The sequence below is a fragment of the Rhinichthys klamathensis genome, unplaced genomic scaffold, assembly GCF_029890125.1.
Source record: "Rhinichthys klamathensis goyatoka isolate OS25496 unplaced genomic scaffold, OSU_Roscu_1.1 h1tg000569l_1, whole genome shotgun sequence".
NCBI classification, from domain to species: Eukaryota; Metazoa; Chordata; class Actinopteri; order Cypriniformes; family Leuciscidae; genus Rhinichthys; species Rhinichthys klamathensis.
Window position 1 is genome coordinate 595,236 of NW_026607035.1, and position 22,325 is coordinate 617,560.

Genomic DNA, 22,325 nt, shown 5'->3' on the forward strand with positions numbered 1-22,325 from the left:
AGCTCTTAGAAGTCATTAAGACGTTATACCTGTAATCAGTATGAAAAAGTGACGACACAAATGATAAACGCAGAAATTTTAATTCAATCCACAACATTAAAAACAAATCAGGAAGACTTGTGGCCAGAGGTGATTAATCCAGATGCTGCTTAAAGCCAAACATGGCTTTTTGTTACCACAGAACAGAAATGCGAGTATGATATTTGACCATTAAAACAAACAGGCTCTAACAAGATGACATACCAGGTCCCATTAGAACTGTAATACTTCAGTTTTGGGAAAGAAAAATAATAACCACACTAAAACACCAGCACAGACGATCCACTCAAATACAGGCATGAAAATAATTTGCACAAAAATTTCAACAATGACAACTAAACAGCATCCATTGTGTTTTTCTTTGATGGTGGTGACAGCAGTATATAAATAACCCACTTCACAGCTCACCCAAGTTGTCCATGTATTTTCCATTTCTTTATAAGAGAGGAAACAAAACTGTGCTGTTCTGTTTTGCTCTACCTCAAAATTGTAGATTTTATGTTCCATTTATTCAGAGACAGATACACCATGTGAATAATTTTCAGCAAAGCCTAATTTTCCTCAAAAAAGTAGAATTGATTAGTTTGTATTAAAACTACTGTCATGACAGATTCATAACATCAGTATTTACTTGACATAGGAATACAGATGTCACAATCCAAAATTCAATTTCTGACTTGATGCTTCCATACAGCAACTACAGAATATCAGACAGTTACGAGTGTATTACAACAAAACCATGTGACCTAAATGAAAACAAGAACCTGACACTGTCAAAACCAAAGTCAAAAATGCAATGCAAACTTAAATACGCAAGTAAAAATCAGAATCATGCTTAGAGCAAACCAAGCATGCACCGGAGGCAAAGAAAACGCAATCAGGGCCACTTGGGCCACAGAGCAGGAACGCGAGACCGCCTCACGCCGCCCCCTACTGGAGCGCTCACCTCATCACAGGCCCTTTGAGAGAGACGGAAGCGCTGGAATGAGCTCATCCGCCTGCGTGTGACTCCACACAAACACTACAAGCTGACACTCTAAACAGCAGAGCAGCTGATGCTGGGTTCTCTTGCTCACACAGGTACACCTCGCCTGCTTCCTCTTCATACAGCATTTCATCGCTTTAATCATCAACCCCCCTGAATCAGCTAAGCTGCGTTCAACCTCTCCAACCATGTCCGAAGTAAGCGGTTGTCTATGCACGCTGCGTTTTAAGGGGGAAATCCTCCATTCTTTCTTGTTAAAGTAGCTTGATGTGTCACTCTGCTCTTTTTTTTTGTCGGTTCGACAAAAAAACTTGTATCTTTCCCCTTTATATTCATCCTCTCTCTGTGACATCATTTCCTCAGTGGAGGATGATTGGTTTGTACAGCAGTAGGTCAGGTCTGCGGTTCAGCCTACTTTAGCCCAGATCAGGAAGGCGGGGATGTCTCGGACCGGAACGTTGCGTGTGAGAGCTTTGACTCGTAGGTTGCGGTCGTCCGTGAGCAAGACCACCTCCCTGCGCAACCGCACCGGCCCATCTGGTGGAGAATACAAAACTGGTCAGCCAGGAAGAAGAAATGCAAAGAAACAAACAAATTCAAAGATCATTTGTATAGAAAGTATTCTTGCTTTTATAAACAGGATGCTTTTAAGGTGTTTATGTTTATTACATGCTCTCTGAAATGCTTAAATCTGATTGGTTAGTCGTGACATTCCGATAGGATATGTGCGATATTGAAAAAACACTTAATGTATCCTTCAAAAGGACGCGAAACGATGGCTGGCTTCAAAGGATCCTTTAAATTGAGACGTTCTTTGACGGAGCTTGATGATGTGGCAGCCGAACTGATAAGAACTTGCTAAGACCTGTACTTCGTGAAAGCTTTGTGTTTAATGAGCTAATAAAATATCAAATTAAATCAACATTTTGAGTCAATTTATTTACTTAAATGGCAGGTAGTCATGTAATAAGAAGGATAATGTGCATTCAGCTAGTTATCGCAATACGAATATGGAAGACTAACTAGGGTTGGGCCGATAGACGATGGCTGACAGACATCACGATGTTGAGCCGGCATCGCGAATTGCTGATGAGATCTAGAGGAAAATATCTAGTGGAAAATGACAATGCTAACGGCCCCTAACAAGTACAAATAAGTGAACTGACTTCTCTCCACAGGCATGAAGTCCTTGGCTTTGTCCTGACAGTAGTGGAGACAGCAGGACAGGATGACATCATCGTTGTTGCCCTGGGGAAAGATGGAAAGAAATGGACAATGAGTGGGTGGCTTTAAAATAGACTTTATAGTCCCATGTGCATTTGTGAACTTTAAAATGAACCTCTAAAGGGGTTTTTCCACACTAGAGTTGCAGGTTGACATGAAAACGTTTTCCGAACCACAGAACTGTGTCTGAATGTTACATTCCCTGAAGACCACCGTTAGACTAATTATGCAGTCTCTCCTTGTCTTGTGACTTATATGAGAGTGTTAAGACAGATTTTTTTAGGACAATCTCTTAATCAAAATGATGCTTTCCTTAACTAATAAAAAACTCAACTAAAATAAAGAGCACTGATGAGTTGACCTTCAGCATCAAAAGTAGCTATAGAGTTAAGTTCAGTTCCGTGTCTGAATCAGTTTGAACTGCGTGCTTAAATCGATTCAAAACTCTAATTCAACAATTCATTTGTCTCATCGCAGAACTCAACAAAAATGATTCTGGTAAAAATTATTACTATGTATTGTTATACTGGTGCATATACACTACAGTTCAAAAGTTTGGGGTCAGTGTTTTTCTTTAATGTTTTTGAAAGAAGTCTCTTATGCTCACCAAGACTGCATTTATTTGATCAAAATACAGTAATATTGTGAACTTAAAATAACTTTTAAAATATTTTCCCAACTGTAATAAAATAATATAAAATAAAATGCTATTTCAGAGCAAATACATATTTAAACATATAGGCTAAAAAATATATTTTTAAATTTAGCTGAACCACTACTGATGACACCTCACCTTGATGGCAAACTTACAGTGGTTTAGATGAAAATAAAACAATAAGGAAAGAAGAAATTGAATAGAACTGAGGTTTGAACCAAAGATTGTAGATTAGTAGGGGTGGGAATCTCTAGGCACCTCACGATTCGATTCGATTACGATTCAGAGGGCTCCGATTCGATGCTAAAGCGATTATCGATTATCTGAATCTTTTTGTGTGTGTGTGTGTGTGTGTGTGTGTGTGTGTGTGTGTGTGTGTGTGTGTGTGACTATAAATACTTTGCTTTAAAAGTACAAAGTAATGACCCATAAAGAATTAACATACAATATATTTTTATTAACATTGCAAAGAACCAACAGGAAAATAAATGTGTGCCTGACCTAGCAGCATACTTGTAGTAAATTAATAATATAACAACGACCGGTAGCCAGTGGCGGATTTAGCAAATTGGGGGCCCAAAGCGAAGGTACGTATGGGGGCCCCCCATCCCATCTTTATGAGAACGGAAAAAAAAAATTACCGACTGAATGTTAGGAAAAGCTAATCTACGGGGAAGTAAAGGTTGGAGAGGAGAAAAAAAAAAACCTTCCCCAACAGAGAATAAGGTTTCAGATAATACCTGTCTTTGCCAAAATGCCAGGAAACCCAGCACTGTTTATTCTTTTTTTAAGATCAAATCAATATCAATATAACCAGCAAGACACATAGTTAGGGTAAACCCCCACAAACAGCCATATTAGCAAATATTGCCAAGATGAATAATTGACTTTGTATGAGGTTGCAATTGGCATTGCACATGAGATTGACATTTAAAACATTCTACAAACAAACATTTTTATAGGTTTATATTAGTTTATATATTTTATAATGTAATAATTTCACAGTTAATCTACAAATGAATGTAGAGACAACATAAAGACAGTATATTTTAAATACTTGTTTAATGGCATCTTTTTATGAACAGCTATTGATGTCTGGGTAAAAATGATTTTTTCCCCCTAATTTTAAACATTAATTATAGCAGCCATCCAACATTACAGTTAGGGATGCACCGATCCACATTTTTTCACTTCCGATCCGATCCCGATACCTGAATTTGGATATCGGGCGATACCGATTCTATTCCGATACCAGAGCTGTTTGTTGTTGATTTTATATGATGCTGAAATAAACTCCTCTCAACAGGCAAGTATGATATGTACGTATGTATGCATGTATGTCCCAAAAGGCAACTTTAGGTAAGTATAAGGTCAGAAAAGGAAGTCAGAAAAACAGGAAATCCTGTTAACAGGAAAAATCCCATTCTGAAATCAAATATGCAACTGTAAGGGTTTCAAATTGATTGTCATGTCAATATTTATTACATTCCCAAAATGTCAAATACTTGAGTCTTGAAATATAAGAAACGTGCAAGTGTAAACATCTTACAGACACACTAACAATAAAACAGTGTGCATCTGAACAGCACAAATCAAGTACACTGGCTCTTGTAGCATCAACAAATCAAGGTTTTAAAATGTAAAATATTAGAAATATAGGAAAAGTGCAATAACTGTAAACATCTTAAGGCCCTTGCACATTGAGTCCGAAATCGTATTCGTGATTCGGTGGCTCTGAATTGTCAAAACACCATTCAAACTGCTTGCTACGGATGCGAAAAACGCAGAAAATCGAACCCGATTCAAATTTTTTTTTTTTGACGGAAGAAAGTTTCAGTGGCAGTGTGCAAGCGTGATTGACATAACGTGAGGACGTATTTATTTTTTAACGTGCGAAAATATCGGACGCGAATTTCGGACTCAGTGTGCAACACACACACACACGCACGCACTTTCTCTATCAATAAAACGGTTCCCGTTGTCTTTCTGCCCCCTGGCTAAAAAATCCTCGTGCTCTTTAACGTGGTGCTTTTTTAAATGTTTGATTGGATTCGTTGTGTTGACCGATGCGAGGGAGCTTCCACCTCTCTGAATTACGGCTTTGCAAACATTGCTTTTTTCTGTCTTGCTCCGCAGTGTTTCCAGTGTAAAGTATTTCCACAGCGGACATAATGCTGCTCAATGCTTTCCTGCTAGATGGCTGCAAACTGCGGAATGGATTTCCTGAGCAGAGGCGTGTCTCATAACTCTGTGTCTCATTGAGCCGCGCCTCCGTTCAGGAAATCCATTCCACAGTTTGCAGCCAGCTAGCAGACTAGCCGGCGGGAATCACTTTTGGAGTCATTTCAGCAGACAACGTTAAAGCGCAGACATTGGATATCTCCGCAGGTTGGATCGGGAAAATCCGATACGTGAATTACGCTGGTATCGGTCCCGATACCGATACTGGATCGGATCGGCCCCATCCCTAATTACAGTGTAATTGAAAGCCAAAAAATTTACATTTTGTTAGGCTTCAAAAAATATATAACAACTTTTAATTTACGTGAACTTAAAACAATCATCAGATAAACCCATAATAAATGTCATATTTACTTTTGCCCTTTCAGTATAACAGTAACTTTATAACTTACACGTTATCCTCAACTACTAGCGTCACTTCACAGCTGCTGCTGTAGCGGCATGTGTCCCCAACAGTAGGCGTAAAAAAGTTTGTCATTTTTGGCAGCGTTGCCAAATACATATCGGTGTCTTTTGTCTTTTTTTTCTTTTATTTGAGCCGCTTGGGTAACTTCGTTTCATTTTCACATTTAGACTCGTCTTGCTTCGTTGTGTACTTCCCAGTCCTCCAGTCATGTTTATCTTTCGCGGTTTCGCGCCGCGCGCCGTTCGGACTAGTCCATTTTATTGCGAAAGTAGGGGGTGTTATGTGTAGGGACAGATAACCATGAACTGGACATTTTAACTACTACTTTAACATTTCAACGTATTTCTTAAGAATATTAATAACATTTACTATGCCTTTGAAGCGTTCATGATGATAAGGGGCTTTTTCTTTTCTTTTATATATATATTTTTGAGGTTGGTTGGGGGGCCCCCCTACTACGACCGCTGGTAGGGGGCCCCAAGCAGCCGCCTACCTATGCCTCTATGTTAAGACCGCCACTGCCGGTAGCCTACAGCCGAGTGTTTTTCCTCCTCTGGGTGGAAATGTGTCATATGGCTTCATCATGTTTCCGAAATATTTTAGTTTTATTCTATAAAGCTTACAAATAGTGTGGCTCTTGTCCAGCTCCTTTCCCCCTTCAACTTCATAGAAGCCAAAATATGTCCACACGTCAGCTTTTAACGCGGAGGGTGTTTTGATTTCGCGCTCAGCCATCGCGTCTCTGTTATGTGCACGCCACAGACGGCACTGCACTTCCGCGCTTCAGAGTTTCGTCTTTTGCGTTCCGTCAGTATTACGTTATTATAAATATATATTACAAATGTTTTTTTTTTTTTTAAATCGATTTTTGACATTAGTGAATCGATTCAGAATCGTCCACATCTGCATCGCGATGCATCTAAGAATTGATTTTTCCCCCCACCCCTATAGATTAGCTCCACCATGCTTTCACAAAGTGGAAGAAACGCAGACCTTTTGTCCAGAGGTGTCCTCACTGCGGAAGGCGATGGACTCCAGTGTGTTTCCTCGGCTGGTGAGCGCTCTGATGCAGGGATCTTTAGACTCGAAGGCTTTCTCTAGACACATGACCGCTGCTCTGGCTCTCTCCTGCACCTGTCGGGCATGGGCACCATTACTGATCCCCTCACGACTGTCCTGCCCTTTAGCCAGACCGTCCAACTCTGTGATCACTGTCACAAAAACAGAAACATTAGACAGAAAGGAAGAGCACAACATTTCCGTGCATTTTAATGATCAAAGAGGGTCTCACCGATAAGAGGCACAACCAGAATGTACGTCCCACAGGCCAGAAGCTTCCTCAGGCCCTCCAGATGATCTATGAAGCCGTTTGTGTCAGGGACCAGATAGAATGGCCTGATCTCAATCTCCAGCTGCCCACCCATCTGCAGAACAGCCTGGAGGACAGAAACAGACAATTTGTCAGCTCTAATTCATTAGCTTGATCTATTCTGGTGCAAGAAACACTGACTAACATTAGAAGTAGACAATGTGTATATATAAAGAAGATAGCATCTTGAGATACCTGAATCTTGTCCCTGCGTTTCTGCTGTTGTGCCAGCTTGTGTGTGAGAGCGTGGCGCCGTGCCCTCAGCTCTCTGATATCATCCTCGCTTACGTCTCCTTCAATCTCTCCATCGATCTCCCCTTCTGAAGCAGAGAGAGACGATTCCTCCACAATGACATCATCCTCCTGAGAAAACAGTGGAATTAGCAGTGCTCTGTCCAGATAGTTAACCGCACACTCTGTTGGGTGGGTTACTGGAAAAAGACTGTCAATGATTCAGGGAAAAGCAAAACAAAACAATGAAATTCTCTTTCATACATCCAGGAAATGAGAGGTTTGCATTACCAGTTCTTGCGTTTGCATCTTGTTCTCGGCATTTGAGCCGGCTGTAAGAGGTGTTGCCATGGAAATGTACTTTCCTCCCTTAAAAGCCAGCAGCGGCTCTTCCTGCCCGCACAGAGCTTCCAGGAAGTATTTCAGAACGGTCACTCTCTTACAGTCAGCTGCTATAGCCTAGAATACAGAAACAATCATTCAGATGTGAGAAAACTACAGCGGCTAAAGTTACTTTATTCAATTAAAGGCACACTGCGGAACTTTTTGGCCACTAGTGGCGCTCGACCTGTAACTTTCACGTCTAGCGTCCCTAGAGGCCACAAGCTCCGCAGCACTGTCGCAAAAGTCAACCGGTCCGCCTATAGACAGTGGGTCAGCTTCCCGTGTCTTTAGATCAGTGGTTCTCAATCTTGGTCCTAGGGAGCCACTGCTCTGCACATTTTATATGTCTCCTTTATCTGACACACCCACTTCAGTTAATAAAGCTCTTTCCTAACGAGCTGATGATCTGAATCAGGTGTGTTAAATGAGGGAGACATACAAACTGTGCAGAGCAGTGGCTCCCTAGGACCAGGATTGAGAACCACTGCTTTAGATTATGTGTGCTTGCAGTGTTTGAGGCGGGCAGCCTGGCCGCGGTCGATTCCCTTATAGCAGTCTGCTGAGAGAGAGAGAGCGAGCGGGGCGAGCCCCGTGGGGCTTATGGTGTGTTCACACCGAACGCGAATAGAGCGTCAAATACGCGTCTATCGCGTCTAGTTAGACGCTTGAACATTCGCTCGAGTTCAAATATTTCAACTTGCGCGGAAGACATTCGCGGCAAACGCGTCGCCCAATTCGCGTCATTCGCAACGCCTGGCGCGAATGATGCGTCTATTCGCGTCTTTGCATTGACTTTGTATGTAATCTACTCGCGGAAATAATTAAATTCGCGTTCGGTGTGAACACACCATTAGTGCTAACATGTCTGTGAGTGAATGTGGGCGCGGGACGGCGGGCACATTTACTGCACTAAAAACACCGTCGGCCTGAGCTGACTGTAAGCTATGTGTGTTGGTTTCGTTTTACAGAAACCGTGGGACATGTTGTCTGTAGTGTTTGTGGGCACTGAGTCGTGGGAACGTTCACTACATTTAATGTAGCAGCTACATTTGACATGAGTCGATTTTATTTGTTCGAGCCCTGCACTGTGGCGGGCTGTGTTTGTGTGTAGAAATGAACAATGGGCTGTGGGCATTTTATTACACTCATAACACCATCGGCTGTGGCCGGAATACCAGACAATACTACACTGCTTATATGATTTATCTGTGTCACCTTGGAAACGGCATTTGTGTGCAGGCAAGCGTTAGCATCGGTCGGGCACCCATCCTCCTCCTGTAGCTCCATAGACGTGTAACGTTAGCTCACGCCAGCGAGCGAACGCTGGACCAATGGTGATCCTCGTCCTGGCTTTTCATTTGTCACTATGCCCTTTTCTTTTTTTTAGTGTCCTCTGACAAAACCTTTGCCTTCTTCCTTGTAGCTGTTGGTTCGGCCATGACAAAAACATACAGACGGCAATCAAACGCGAGTTGAGCACTCACGTCAGAATCTGAGGAAGTTGTGGGTGGTGGGGGAAGTGACGTATGCCGTAAAGCGGTCGAATTTTGTAGTTCTTTTTGTGCTCGGGTTCCTACCCGAACCCCGAAGTTACATAGTGCTAGTAAAAGCGATACAGACACCTTCAGGCTACGGCAGACGTGTCATTCAACCTATTGTAAGTCGATGTACCATCTCAATGGGTTTTGGTAATATATTATAAAGGTTGAAAAGTTCCACAGTGTGCCTTTAAATGTGATTAATATCATAAAACGAACAATGAATTTGCCTCAAGTAAATAATTGAGTTGTGTGATCAGAATAAGAAAGGCAGCACAGGTGTTTTCACTCACATTTATTAGTAAATGATAAGACCAGCTCATTGATTTAATAAATCAAATTTTTTTTTAGAATTCAATTATTATCGACTATTTTCTTTCCTAAAAAAAATGCATTAACAATGAATGGACTACATAATAAATATAAAATAAAAAAGGCCAATTTGATCAACTTAGAATCAAAAAAGTATTTAAGAATTAATATTATTATTATTTGAATCTACTAAGAGCACTAATTTTGATACATTCTTTCACCCAGGAGGCAGTACATTTTAGCAAATTTGAGTTTAAAATAAATAAGTAACTAATTTATTTATTAAAATAATCTACAGTACATTTTTAACTAACATTTTTTTTTTAAATTAAGGTTAAATTGCAAATTATTGTAATCTACTGAGTCCTAATTTTAGATATATTATCCACCCAAGCATGCAATTTGGCAGTGTGATGTAATGTGTTAGTATGCATAGACGTGTACATTACTGACCGCATCTGTTCCTTGGTCTATATAGCAGGCTTCCTGTGGGGCAGCGAGCAGCGGGACAAAGCCAGAGAGCATTTTGTCCTCCTCCAGTTGCAGGACTCTGAGCTCCTCGTCTCCTTCTCCATCCGCATCAGCTTTATACAGCAAAACCTCACCGTGATACACGTGTGAGAAAGAGTTGCAAAGATCTGCAAGACACTGCCACACATCTGGACTCCCCCTATAAACGCACACAGAACCATATTACTCCAGCTCAGCTTCAAATCAACACAGTCCTGTGAACGTACTGCAAGCAAGACTCACTGAATACTGCAGGGAGGAGGGTTCCACTTGTCAGGGTGTCCTAGCATCCAGTCGGACCAGACCTTCATGCTGGGCAGCAGCTCTCTCAGGTCAGGAGGGAAGGAGGACACCCGTACCATCCCCTCTTCGTCATCCATCTCATCAAACTCCCCCAGCTCTTCTGCTGGGATAGACTCTGGGGGAGACAAAAAAGAGAAAGCAAACAATCAGACAAAGCAGCATAGGGCTCACAAATACTGAGATTTTTGCCCACAATGATTTGAATTACCTCCTAAGAATGTAAAAAATGCACATTTTTTTGTTCCAAAACCTAGCTGTTGTGGTCTACATAGGCAGCTCTCTTCTAAGACAGAATCCTAACTAAGTAGATAGTAACTCATAATGTTCACTCAAACTCAGTCAGTTTACATAAAGGGAACAGTAGACCTGACTCAATTTATTCATGCCGTCATTTTAGATCATTTTCCCCCCAAAGTAATGCTGTAACGCAGTGGTATTGCAAGCTCTGTGCAGTCCAAATTTTGGCCTAAAGAAGTATCCAATCTAATTACACTGTCTACCTTTTTAGAGCGCACCTATAATGCTGTGTGTGTAGACAGCACACTAGGTTTTGAAACACATCATCTACTCACCAGCAGGCGCTTCCTTCAAGAGCTCAGTGCAACGTTGGACAAGAAGACCAAACATAGCTAAACCTAGGGATATGGTCTGCTCCTCCAATACAGACCGAGTTTCGCCCTGCCTTTCAGCTATGAGAAAGAAAGAGAGAAAAATTAAGTGGCATAGCAAAGTGGGAAGCAAGAAAGATTATTTTCAATGGACTGGAGAGGCTCTATGGCCGCTGCTAGTGTTGTATTTACCTCTAATCTGTGCGTTATGGATGATGAACATGTTAATTGTGATGATCTGCAGCATGCGTGTGCTGCCGAGGGGGGAGGGGCTGTGCTGGAGGAGAGCCCGAAACTCCTGCAACACTCGACTGGCTACAGCAGGAAAACTCTCCATCCTGAGGACCAAACACAACACATTATGCAAATGAATACACCAGAATATAAAAAAAAAAAAAAAAAAAAAGAATTTCTGTGGTATTTACCAGCATGTCACAGATTCTGTAGATATTTTATTTATTTATTATCAGGGTATCTGCACACTTTTTAAAGTCAAATTTAAGGCTTTTTAAGACCTTTTTAAGACCTGAAGAAATCAAAATTAATACCTTACATTAGGGGTGCGCAATATTGAAAAAAAAATGTCTCAATATTTTCAAAGTTTTGTTGATGATAATTAGATGATATTTTACTGATTGTGTTTGTGTACTGGTACCATGGCTGGTTTAGGCCTGTTGTTGACAGCTGACTCACGAAGATATTCATATTTTTCATATTCTATGCAGTGGTCAGTTCACAGCAGTGAAAGGAATTAACATTTTTTATTAAAGGGCAATATTTGCAACCTTAAATTGAGTTCCAGGGGCATTTTCCCCCATATATGGACTTTTTTTTATTTATTTTTTTACTTAGAGGTATGCATCACCTTTTATGTCAAATTCTAACATTCAAATTAAATTATATTAGAATAATAACACAATACCACTGTTACCAGTTAAATTAAATCATTAAATCAAAATCCATCTTTGCAGTGCAGAGGAGACACAGAAGCAGCATCAGAACTGGCATTAATATATTTATACTCCATTTACAATTGCATAAATAAAGCTATGATATATTCAATTCTTTCAATTCTTAATTCAATATTTAAATATGAACTGATTTCTAATTGTAACATTTTAATTACAGGGTACTTAAAATGTGAAACTAAACCCGCCAGTAGGTGGCGGCAAGTCACTGTCTCAGGGAGTCATTCAAACGATTTGTTCAAACGGCTGATTCATTCAGGAACTGCAAGTGATTGTTCATTGAATCGTTAAAATGATTCGTTCAAAACGCGGATTTCAGTCAAGAAATCATCGCTGTCTTTTGCATTGAGACTCTGCTACGGTTTCATTTTGAAATTCTCGTCAGCGAAATAAAGGGAAAACAAACAATATTGACAATATTTTTTATAAAATGTAACAATGTTAATTTAACTGTTATATAAAATAAATATCATATTTGCTATTGTGCACGGGAAAACAGCCCTCTTGCTGATGTAATATTGTATGATAACAACATATGATATATAAAATACAAAAACTTTATACGTCTATTAGGGAACATACCTATAACTGCACTGACACATCACGCAGTGAAAGCAAGCATGAGAGACAAATGCGATGTCAGCTCGCAGTGCGCCCTCGTAGCCTACATAGTTAACGTTAAAGTAAAACAATGATTACAATATCATAATAGACAATACACATCGCACACCACTACGCACATAAAGAATGAACTTACAATTGAACTGAAATTAACCAGCTTTCTTCTCCTCTCCTGCTGTTTCGCGTGCAGGAGACAGACGTAATGCTGGCGCGAATATGATGCGAAATGTCACGTGAACGAGCAATTCCACAAAGAACGAATAATAAATAAAAAAGTACGCTAATTAGATAGTTTTAATTTGGAAAACATTTAGATATGTCTAACTCAAATTGCCATTGAAAATTTAAGACCTTTCATAAGTCAAAATAAGACTTTTTAAGACTTTTTAAGGCCATACATTTTTAAAATCTAATTTAAGACTTTTTAAGGACCCGCGGATACCCTATTATATAAGCAGCAAAGGCTTTTTTTATGGCAAAATTAAAACATTAATAAATATTTGAAATTCTACATTTTCCCAGGACAAATCTTTTTAAAAATGTCCATTAAAAAAATTCTGAATAAAACAGTTGCCTAATATAATTTAAAGCAGGAACTTCCAATCAAATATGCTTTATAGTCAATGCTGTAGATACAGATGAACCTGTTCGGATCCCAAAAAGTTCCTCTCTGGAACTTTTAGTGGTGCACGATATATCGGCCGCCGATATAATATCGGCCGATATGGTCAATTGTTTACACATCGGTATCGTTCCGATGTCAAAATAGGGCCGATGTGAACAGGCCGATAATCATTCCTGTGTATTTAACGTGTGTGTAGATGTGAGTGTGGGGGCGGGGATGTTTGTTTTTGCACGAGCGCATACATACCAGCGGAAGTCCTGTCAGTTTAAACATCAAGCGCAAGAAGACTGGAACTTGCGCGCAGTTTTCTGTCAGCCTTACTAAGGCATATTTTTGTCCCGCCAAATCCTTATTTGACCGGTGAGTGATGTAGAATAGATGACTGACTGCTGCGCTTGTTTAACTGAGAGAACGAGCAGAGAGAGTGAAAGCCCCGGTCGCGCACGCAACGTGCACTCACTCTCGCCGTCTTCAAACTGTATTGCTCTCTCTCCCTCCCTCGCGCATATTAATGAATTGAGTTGACTGAATATCTTTGAGAATACACGATGGTAAAAGGTCGGAAGACCGAAGTTTTTTTTTCTGAACTACCGCTGGTTGTGAATTGTGCTAAAATAACGTTGCCTTCTCTGAAAAGCTTTCCACACATTAAAGGGATACCGACAGAAAATGTAAAGTTGCGATTTTCTAGGCTGATATGGCTAGGAACTATACTCGCATTCCTGCGTAATAATCAAGAAACTTCACTGCCGTACCATGAGAGCAGCAGGCGTAATGATATGACGCAGCGCCTGAAAATAGTTCCGTTGTGTTGACGGAAGGTGGCCTATTTTCAGGCCCTGCGTCATATCATTACGCCTACAGTAACTACAGAAGAGTCAAGTTTTAAATAGGAAAAATATCGAAACTCTTTGGTCATTTTTTTTTTTAGAAATGCTAATGGTCTTGTCCACTTCAATGATGTATGCTAAGCTATGCTAAAAGTGGTACTGCCAGAACCGGAGATCGGCTGAATGGATTCAAAAACGGTAAAACTGAACAGTTTAACTCTGGGGGAGTTGTAAAATGAGCCTATTTCCAAAAAAAGTGGAGTATCCCTTTAAGATGACATAAACCACACTTTCAATAAACAAAAAAAAAATCTATCTAGTGTAGAGGTGGGCGATATATCGTTTAGACGATAATATCCGAATTGTTGTCTGGACGATATGCAAAATTGGGATATCGAATATTTCATAATTTGTACAATCCGACCCCCCAAACATGAAAAGAGTTGAAGGAAGTTAAAGAGAAAACAAATAACGCACACTAACCTTCTAAACAATCATATGTAGCGATTTTAATACTGTAGGGGTTTGTTTGACTGTATTTTATTTTATTTTTTGTACAAAATCACGATCGTTCCTCAATTGCACGAGAGTAAAGCTGCTACTAATTTGCAATATACAACTACGAAGTTCTTACCTGTGTGTTATGACGTTTCTTAGGTTGAAGCAACAATCCAAAAGAGTAAAGCCGATGTACGATTAATAAAATAGCTGCTAGAAAAGGCAAAATGTGCGTTGTTTGCGGAAAAATGAAGTCTGAAGTTAAAAAGTTTTTCTTAAATGTCTGTGGCGTCCTCAAGTGGCGAGCTTCGTGATTGCATCATTAGAAAATTGCGTTGTATAATGAGTCCAAAAGATGGAATACATTTTTCCAAAGAGATCGGTTCGGTACGCATTACAAACCGAACCATTCCGGTGGTTGGACCATTTTTCCTGCCGACCAAAATCCGCGCTGGAGCGAACACCACAACGTTGCCCAACATCAAATGGCAAATGTAATGAAAGCGGAACGAAACTCATTATTTTGTGCTTCACGGACCGTTTATCAGTTCGGACGAATGTCAGTGCAGCGCGAGCCGACACCGTTACTACATAAGAGAAGCGTAAACAAAGCATTTGAATTCGCCACTTAAGTAATAACATCGCTGCGAGATCTAGTAGAAGCGTTACAATTTCTCCGTTAATAACGGATCAAACAGCACTGACGTGGAAACCAGGAGAAACATCGTTCCATGAATTAACTATAGGTTTTAAGTCCACAGATCATTCACCATGGATTTAATGTAGTAACACTATCTTGTAACCATGAAAGTTTTGCAGAAATATTAAAATGCTTACAAGTACGTCACACATCTTTTTCCAGCACTTCAAAACTCAAATGTTATATGTTATTTAAATGTTATTTTTAATGTGATGACCAGAACATTATTTGTTCATCCTTCAAAGATTACCCCTATTTATAAAACTAAAAGTTTCAAGGTGTAGGAAAACTCACACTTATTTAAAAATATATTTTTTCTTTTAATAAATATTACATTTCTATGGCATTTCTTTATTTTTTGCTGCATCGAAAACGTACCGAACCGTGACACCACTGTATCGTATCAAACCGAACCGTGAATTTTGTGAACCGTTACACCCCGATTAAAAATATAAAAGAACAATAAAGACTTTATTGAATAATATTTTATTATTTTAAAAAGTTTAGGAGTCTTTAAATCAATAATGTCTCATAGCTTTATGTACTAGTAATTCTATACAATAATAGGTCAAATCAAATGCAGCAAGTCAAAAGACCAACTGAACCTTCTTTGCCAGTTTGCACACATTTCTTTGAAGGATTGCAAAAATATCGTCTGAATATCGATATCGAGATATTGAACAAAAATATCGAGATATTCATTTTTGTCAATATCTCCCACCCCTAATCTAGTGATGAAATGTTTTCTGTGTTGAGACAAATCTTGTGCGATGTCCTAAACTGCCTGGGTAATCACACAACGTGTGCCGTGGTCCGTTAATGACACGTCCGATTCGCGAACTAATGACTCCTTTGAACCGATTCACTTTAATGAATGGTTAAAACAACTGATCTGTCCAACAATGAACTCAAGAGACACATCGGAAACACTTTACAATAAGGTTCCATTTATTAAAGTCTAGTTAACTACATTAGTTAACATTCTATTAATATTAGTTTCTATGCGGATTTACTCCATGACAAAACCACCCCAGTCATTCTAGAATGATTCATTCTTTCCAAGAGCTATTCAAGTCATCTGGTGAAATTGCGATATTTTATTTTTCTGCGATATATATTGCGATATAAAAACAATGTCATTTTTTACCAATATCGTGCAGCCCTAATCCTCGCTATGTGTTTTCTATACAGAGATATCGGCATCGGTAAATATCGGTATCGGCCATAACAGCAATATTAATATCGGTTATCGGCCACAATTTTCACATCGGTGCATCACTATTGCAAATGATACATAATCTAGGTTCTCTTAAAAAATCAGCACTCTGAAATCTCAATATGATTGGACTGAGATGACCTTCGAAGTCAAAAGTCAATTTAAAAGCATAACAACACAGTGTAAAAACTGCTGGTTACAATGAATCTGTCAACATTAAGACTTACCCTACTTTAGTGAAGAGCTTTCCATGAGTGTATAGGAAACTCAAAATAAACCTCTTATTGAGCTGTAAAGAAAAGGATAGAAAAATATAAGTAAATGCGCAATTTACCTTCAGCTAAAATGGATGAAATTATAGAGATTGTAGTAAAGAAAAAAAGTCACCAAGAGTTAATGCATAAACAAAATGATCAGAAAATTTACCAACTCGCCACAGAATGGGCAACTTGATTGGCAGATAAACCTAAAAAGCACTTATTTAATTAAATCGGAGTATTGCCCGAAGCCAGAATCAGAGGGCTTAAAACAACCAGCTAAACCTGACAAAAGAACAATGGTGGGGTGGAAAAAGGTCAAATTTCTTTTAAGTATAAGTGTCCACTTAATGCTGACGTGGGCAAATATCCAAGGTTACCGAAATGAGGGCACTATGACGCCCTTTTCTGCCACTGATGGGTGACTCATAGTCAGCCTCATCCTGTGCAACTGATAAACAATTTGACATGACCTCTTTGGCTAATGCGCACGGGTGTTTGTACGCGTGTCGTTGCGTGCGTCTGCCTGTTTGTGTCCGCTTTCTGAAAGATTTGTGGAAACATTTGTGTGCCTCAGAGGAATATTTATTGCCTAAAGTGCAACAGACTGCTAGTCTGAATCTTTCTTAATAAACATTTTTTTTTTTAAATATATAAAAATTGTATCTATTTGTCAGGACATGTATTAGCAACGGTGGCATTTTTTTGGGTAATTTCTCTGAAACTTAAGAGATCAGTGAAAGATTAGGGCAGTGACAGCAATCTAAACATTGCGGCCCTATGTAAGTATTAAATAACCTCAGATTTTTATTGTGATCAAAGTAACCCAGCACAAATAACACTATGTTTTCAAAAGCACTCACATCACTGGCACTCAAAGTTCCAAGCTCTCCATCCTGCTCAGAGTCCTTTCCAGATTCACTGCCTGTTGGACGAGAAGTGCCCGGATTCCCACTCGGACGTATCCAAATCTCCACACGGGAGGCGTCCTCGCCACGACGCCCACCCACATGACCTCTGGAACCATGGGTACCTCCATCTGAATCCTGCTTTCGTCTGCGTTCAATCTGGTCAGCCTAGGTTGGGAGAGATGAACAAATATGACACTCAGAAACCAAAAGTTTGATTCTATTGAAAGAGTGGTGTTAACATGCATACCTTGCGCTTGGCTTCCTCAAACAGACTCATCAGGCTCTCCTTGGCTGTGAGGATCGGGTTACTAGCAGCAAGACTACGCATGTAATAGTATACAGCATCCAGCTTTCGCTTCTAAAAGAGAGATGGGAGGAGAATAAATTAGTTTAACTTTCATGTTAATAATAGTCATTTAAGCCAATAACCTACAAGCAATTATTGAAGAAGAAACAAATGGTTTAAAACTGACAAGCCTACAACTTTTTTTGCCAGTCTGAGATTTGATTCAACAGGCAATTTTTAAATAAAAGTGTAAATACTTGTATATTTATATGTATTGATATAATATACACTACCGTTCAAAAGTTTGGGGTCGGTACGATTTTAAATACTTTTAAAATAATTCTCTTCTGCTAACCATGGCTGCGCTTATTTGATTAAAAATACAACAAAAATCAGTTATAGTATTAAATATTATTCCAGTGTAAATCAGCTGTTTTCTGTGTGAATATATAGTAAAGTGTAATTTATTCCTGTGATCAAAGCTGAATTTTCAGCATCACCAGTGTCAGTGTCTTCAGTGTCAAATGATCCTTCACAAATCAGTATAATATGAGGATTTGATGCTCAAGAAACATTTATTATTATTATCAATGTTGAAACAGTTGTTGGTCTGTCAGTTGTACAGTTTTTTCTTTCTTTTTTTTTAGGATTCTTTGATGAATAGGAAGTTCAAAAGAACAGCATTTGTTTGAAGTAGAAACTTTTGTAACATTATAAATGTCTTTACTGTCACTTTCGATCAAATTAAGTATTGATTTCTTTCCTCCAAAAAATAAAAATAAAATTCTCACTGACCCCAAACTTTTGAACGGTAGTGTATATCAAAGTTTTATATTAAAAAGTTAATGTACGCATTTTAACACACTGTCTAATGTTATGCGGGTGGTTTCACCGTGTACACTGCTAGAAGGGCCAGCTGGTTGTAGGGTCGTCCGTTTTTCGGAGCAATCTGCTGAGCTTTTAGATACCAACTGAACAAGAGAAAAGACAAATTGTCAACATTGAAATGTGAAAACGCAACACAACTTAACCAATGACTTCCCACAAGTAAATGAAGGGAAAAAAAGAAAGAAATGATTTATGTTGCACTAATTAAATTTATCATCAGTCAATATATCATGATATAAACAAAGGCGCATGTATGTATATCAAAATATTGTACTATGCTATAAATACACCTCTGGTTGTGAGTAACTTCAAGTTTAATGTAGCCATGACAGACTTACCTGCGGGCCTTCCCATAGTTAGCAGAGTCACTAGCCTGTTCACGATATCGTGCGATATCGCCCTGACAGATCATGCAGCGCTGGGCACTGATCAGAGCGTATTTGACCTGAAACAAGGTAAAGTGGATTCACACTCGTTGAATGTGCTTGCATAAATTTCTATTCAACGATAGCAGAACAAACTATAATTTATATATAGGCATATAGCCTGTTATAGCAAACCCCTTAAGACAAGGAAACAGCTGGGCCGATATTCCGAAGTAATTTATAGTATTTGTGTACCGTCTTGCGTAGAGGTCTTGCTCGTATAGCCATGCAGTCCATGTAGTCCTCCAGCTTGAACTGAAACACTGTCTGCAACTTCTGTAGAAGTGAATCAAAGAATACTCCCCCCTAGAGCAAAAAATAAACATTGCATCTTCACTTTCAGTCACAAATGGATTATTGTTTTGCTGAGTGATGCTATATAAAATAAAATAAAAGGTTTTTTTTATTTTTAACAAAGTAATTCACAATTTTATTTCAAAAGAACAAGTGAACAATAAATCATCCTGAATGTAAAACTTAAGTCCTTTTGAAGGTCACTCTGGATAAGAACATCTGCTAAATGCTTTACACACTACCACATTATATATGGTGGTAGTGTAAATTTGATATCAGGGAGAGAGAAAAAATGACAAGGACTTTCACAAGGGGGATATAGACAACTTTGTGCATTATCTACCTCTTCCAGAATGGTCATCAGCATGGTTTTGATCTGTGGGGCAGTGTCTGAGGTCTGGTCTTTCAGAAGCTGCCTAAACCCCTCTATCACCTGGTAAAACACATTTTTCCATAGGGCCTGATCTAGGTTTTGAGAGTCGGAAAACTCTATGTCTGTCAAAATCACCCGCTCGTATAGCGTCAGGAGTTCAGCCCTGGATAAACATCAGAAAAAAAATGCAAGGAAAAATGTAACCAGGCTGGAATAATGTCCATTATAAGACAATGACATTCAATGTATAATTGTAGAACTCTAATACAACAAATCGCATGTTTTCCTATTTAAAATTAAATTTTTACTTTCAATACACACCTGAGCTGGGCCATTCTCTCCAGTCCCTCTGGGCTCAGTCTTTCCCGGGACAGCAGGTTACTGAGTTGGAGTTCCTGACTGTCAGCCAGCCGAAGCAGCTTTCCCAGCTCTCCTCTGGTCTGCACCTCTGCCTCTTCTGGAGTGAGACTAGATCCCGCTGGAGTGGGATAACCTGGCCCACCTTGCCCATAGGGTCCATAAAAAGGTGGCATAGCAGAGGTGGGATAGATGCCATTAGAGCCAGGAATTTGATAGGGAATGTGATACGGGTATGGATAGCGTGGCGGGGTGTTTGGGGAATTGGCTGGTAACGGATAACAGTAGGGATTGTCGGAATTCTGGAATTTGTAGTAAGCCATCGCAGCAGCTTGCTGGTTTTGAAAATACTCTCCCTGGCGAACAGGAGGACTTCCTGCAGTCTCGTCATCAGTATCCAGGAAGTGCAACGGCCCACATCCACCCTGCTGCAAGTACAAAGCCTGCGGGAGAGATGCATGCTTGGACTGTTGGCTTGACACCAGCGCTGGTTTCTTATCCGGGTTATTCGGGTCCCAAAGTCGTCTTGCCCCTCCTCCACGGCCGCCTCTTCCTCGGCCCAGACCCATTCCTCCTCTCATTCCTCGAAGCTGAGGCCCAGGCCCAGGCTCAGGGGTTAAACTTAGATCAGTGTGGGCAGGAAGAACTAGGATTCCCCTCCCACGACCTCTAGGGTTTTTTCGGCTCGCTTGCTCTTCATTAGAATGCTTGTCCAAAGAAACTCTCAAAATTCCTCCTCGACCACAAGGCGCAGGCACTCTTTGGCCTCTTCCGCCCCCTTCAGGACCCCTGTGGGTGCTCTTGGCTTCATCAGCAACTCTGCCTCGTCTATCTGCTAGCTCCCACGCCTCATTTTCCTCCAGCGAATCTGTGGAGGACAAGGTCCGGGCTGTCCGTCTCCTCGGGCGGGCCAGGTTCCCTCGGACGAACTCTCTCTGTCCAGTGGTCCTCTCCACAGCGCGTGCTGACAACTGCCGACCCTCTCCTCTGAGTCTCTCAGCTTCAGCCAGACCGTCCATACTGGTCCCGCTACTGGCCGAACTCGTGCTGTATGTGCGGTTTCGAGGTCGCCGGATGTCTGACTGAGAGTATCGCTTTGAGGCAGCGTTGACTCGGTTTGAATCTGTTCTCTCACATGGTTTCCCTCTCTCTTTCGGCCTGTTCCCCATTTGTTTTTCACGGTTCATGTTCTGGTTATGGCTCACCTCCTTTGCGCCAACATTCCTCTGCCTTTTTCCTTCAGGCTGAGCTGCCTCTGTACCTTTCCCTCCTCCCTCCCCTTCCTCTTTTTTGACAAAGACCTGGTTGTTACCTTTCTCCCTTCCTGGTTTGGATTTCCCATTACCCCTCTCCTTTTTTTTGTCTTCTCCGATTCCTCCATTCTCTTCACCTGCTTGGCTTCTTCGTCCTTCCCCACTAGGTTTTCTCCGGTTTGCACCATCCTGCCCACCAACATCTCTACCTTCCTCAGACTCTACTTGGAGTTTGCTGATGTTACTAGTGATATTCTCGACATTATTCTCATTTCTGTTCGCAGAGGGGGAGTCTACACTTCCTTTGGACTCTTGCTTTTTCCTGCCATCTTTCCCACGCCTGTTTCTGCGCTTTTCCTCTTTCTCACCCTTTGTAAGTGATTCGACATATTTCCCACCCACTTCTTCCTCTTGTCTTTGATCCCCATCTAATTCTTTGCTCGCCCCGGTCTCTTTGTTTCCTTGAGACCTTCGCCCCCCTGGCTGATATATCTCACGGTCTGGCTTTCGCATCTTTCGTGACTGCTTCGGAGACCTTGGCGTACCAGCACCTTCAATGCTTTTAACAGCATTTCCATCTTGTAACACAAGCAGGTGGTTCTTGCCACCAACGTGTCCTTTAGTGTTATGATTCGTTTTAGGCTGACCATCATTTGGAAAGTCTCCACTGTCTATACCAGGGATGTGAGAGCATCCAGGACTGGTAGGTGAGCCGTCAGGCATTTTGGTGTCATTACCCAAACCACAATCATCCGGTGGGTGCACAGGGTATGAGCCAGCTCCTTCTGAGTTGTCCTTATGTTTGCGTGGATGGCCAGAACCAGGTTTGTACAACTGCAGGTCTGGACGTTTACTGTCTCGTTGTCGTTGTTTCTTACCCTCCTCTTGCAATTCTGAGAAAAAGAAAAATATATTTTATTGGCTAAAGTGTACATTAGGGCAGTGGTTCTTAGCCCTTTTGATTCCGAGGCCTCACATAGTCAATTACAATTTTCGAAGGCTGACTTATCCAGTGTTT

The 22,325-nt window shown here is 40.4% G+C and overlaps 1 protein-coding gene across 1 annotated transcript; it reads right to left on the reverse strand.

The window, feature by feature from the left end:
* Window positions 1-1,342: 1,342 nt before the first annotated feature.
* On the reverse strand, window positions 1,343-22,222 carry smg6 (SMG6 nonsense mediated mRNA decay factor; the record flags this gene model as incomplete). The annotated part of the gene is made up of 18 exons (XM_056239667.1): window positions 1,343-1,561; window positions 2,191-2,272; window positions 6,544-6,761; window positions 6,842-6,986; window positions 7,115-7,282; window positions 7,442-7,609; window positions 9,838-10,054; window positions 10,138-10,312; window positions 10,770-10,886; window positions 10,998-11,143; window positions 16,491-16,552; window positions 17,384-17,596; window positions 17,679-17,789; window positions 18,610-18,688; window positions 18,944-19,050; window positions 19,226-19,336; window positions 19,668-19,860; window positions 20,019-22,222. Coding segments are annotated over 18 exons (4,647 nt in total), but the record flags the coding sequence as incomplete, so codon positions are not given.
* Window positions 22,223-22,325: the final 103 nt, after the last annotated feature.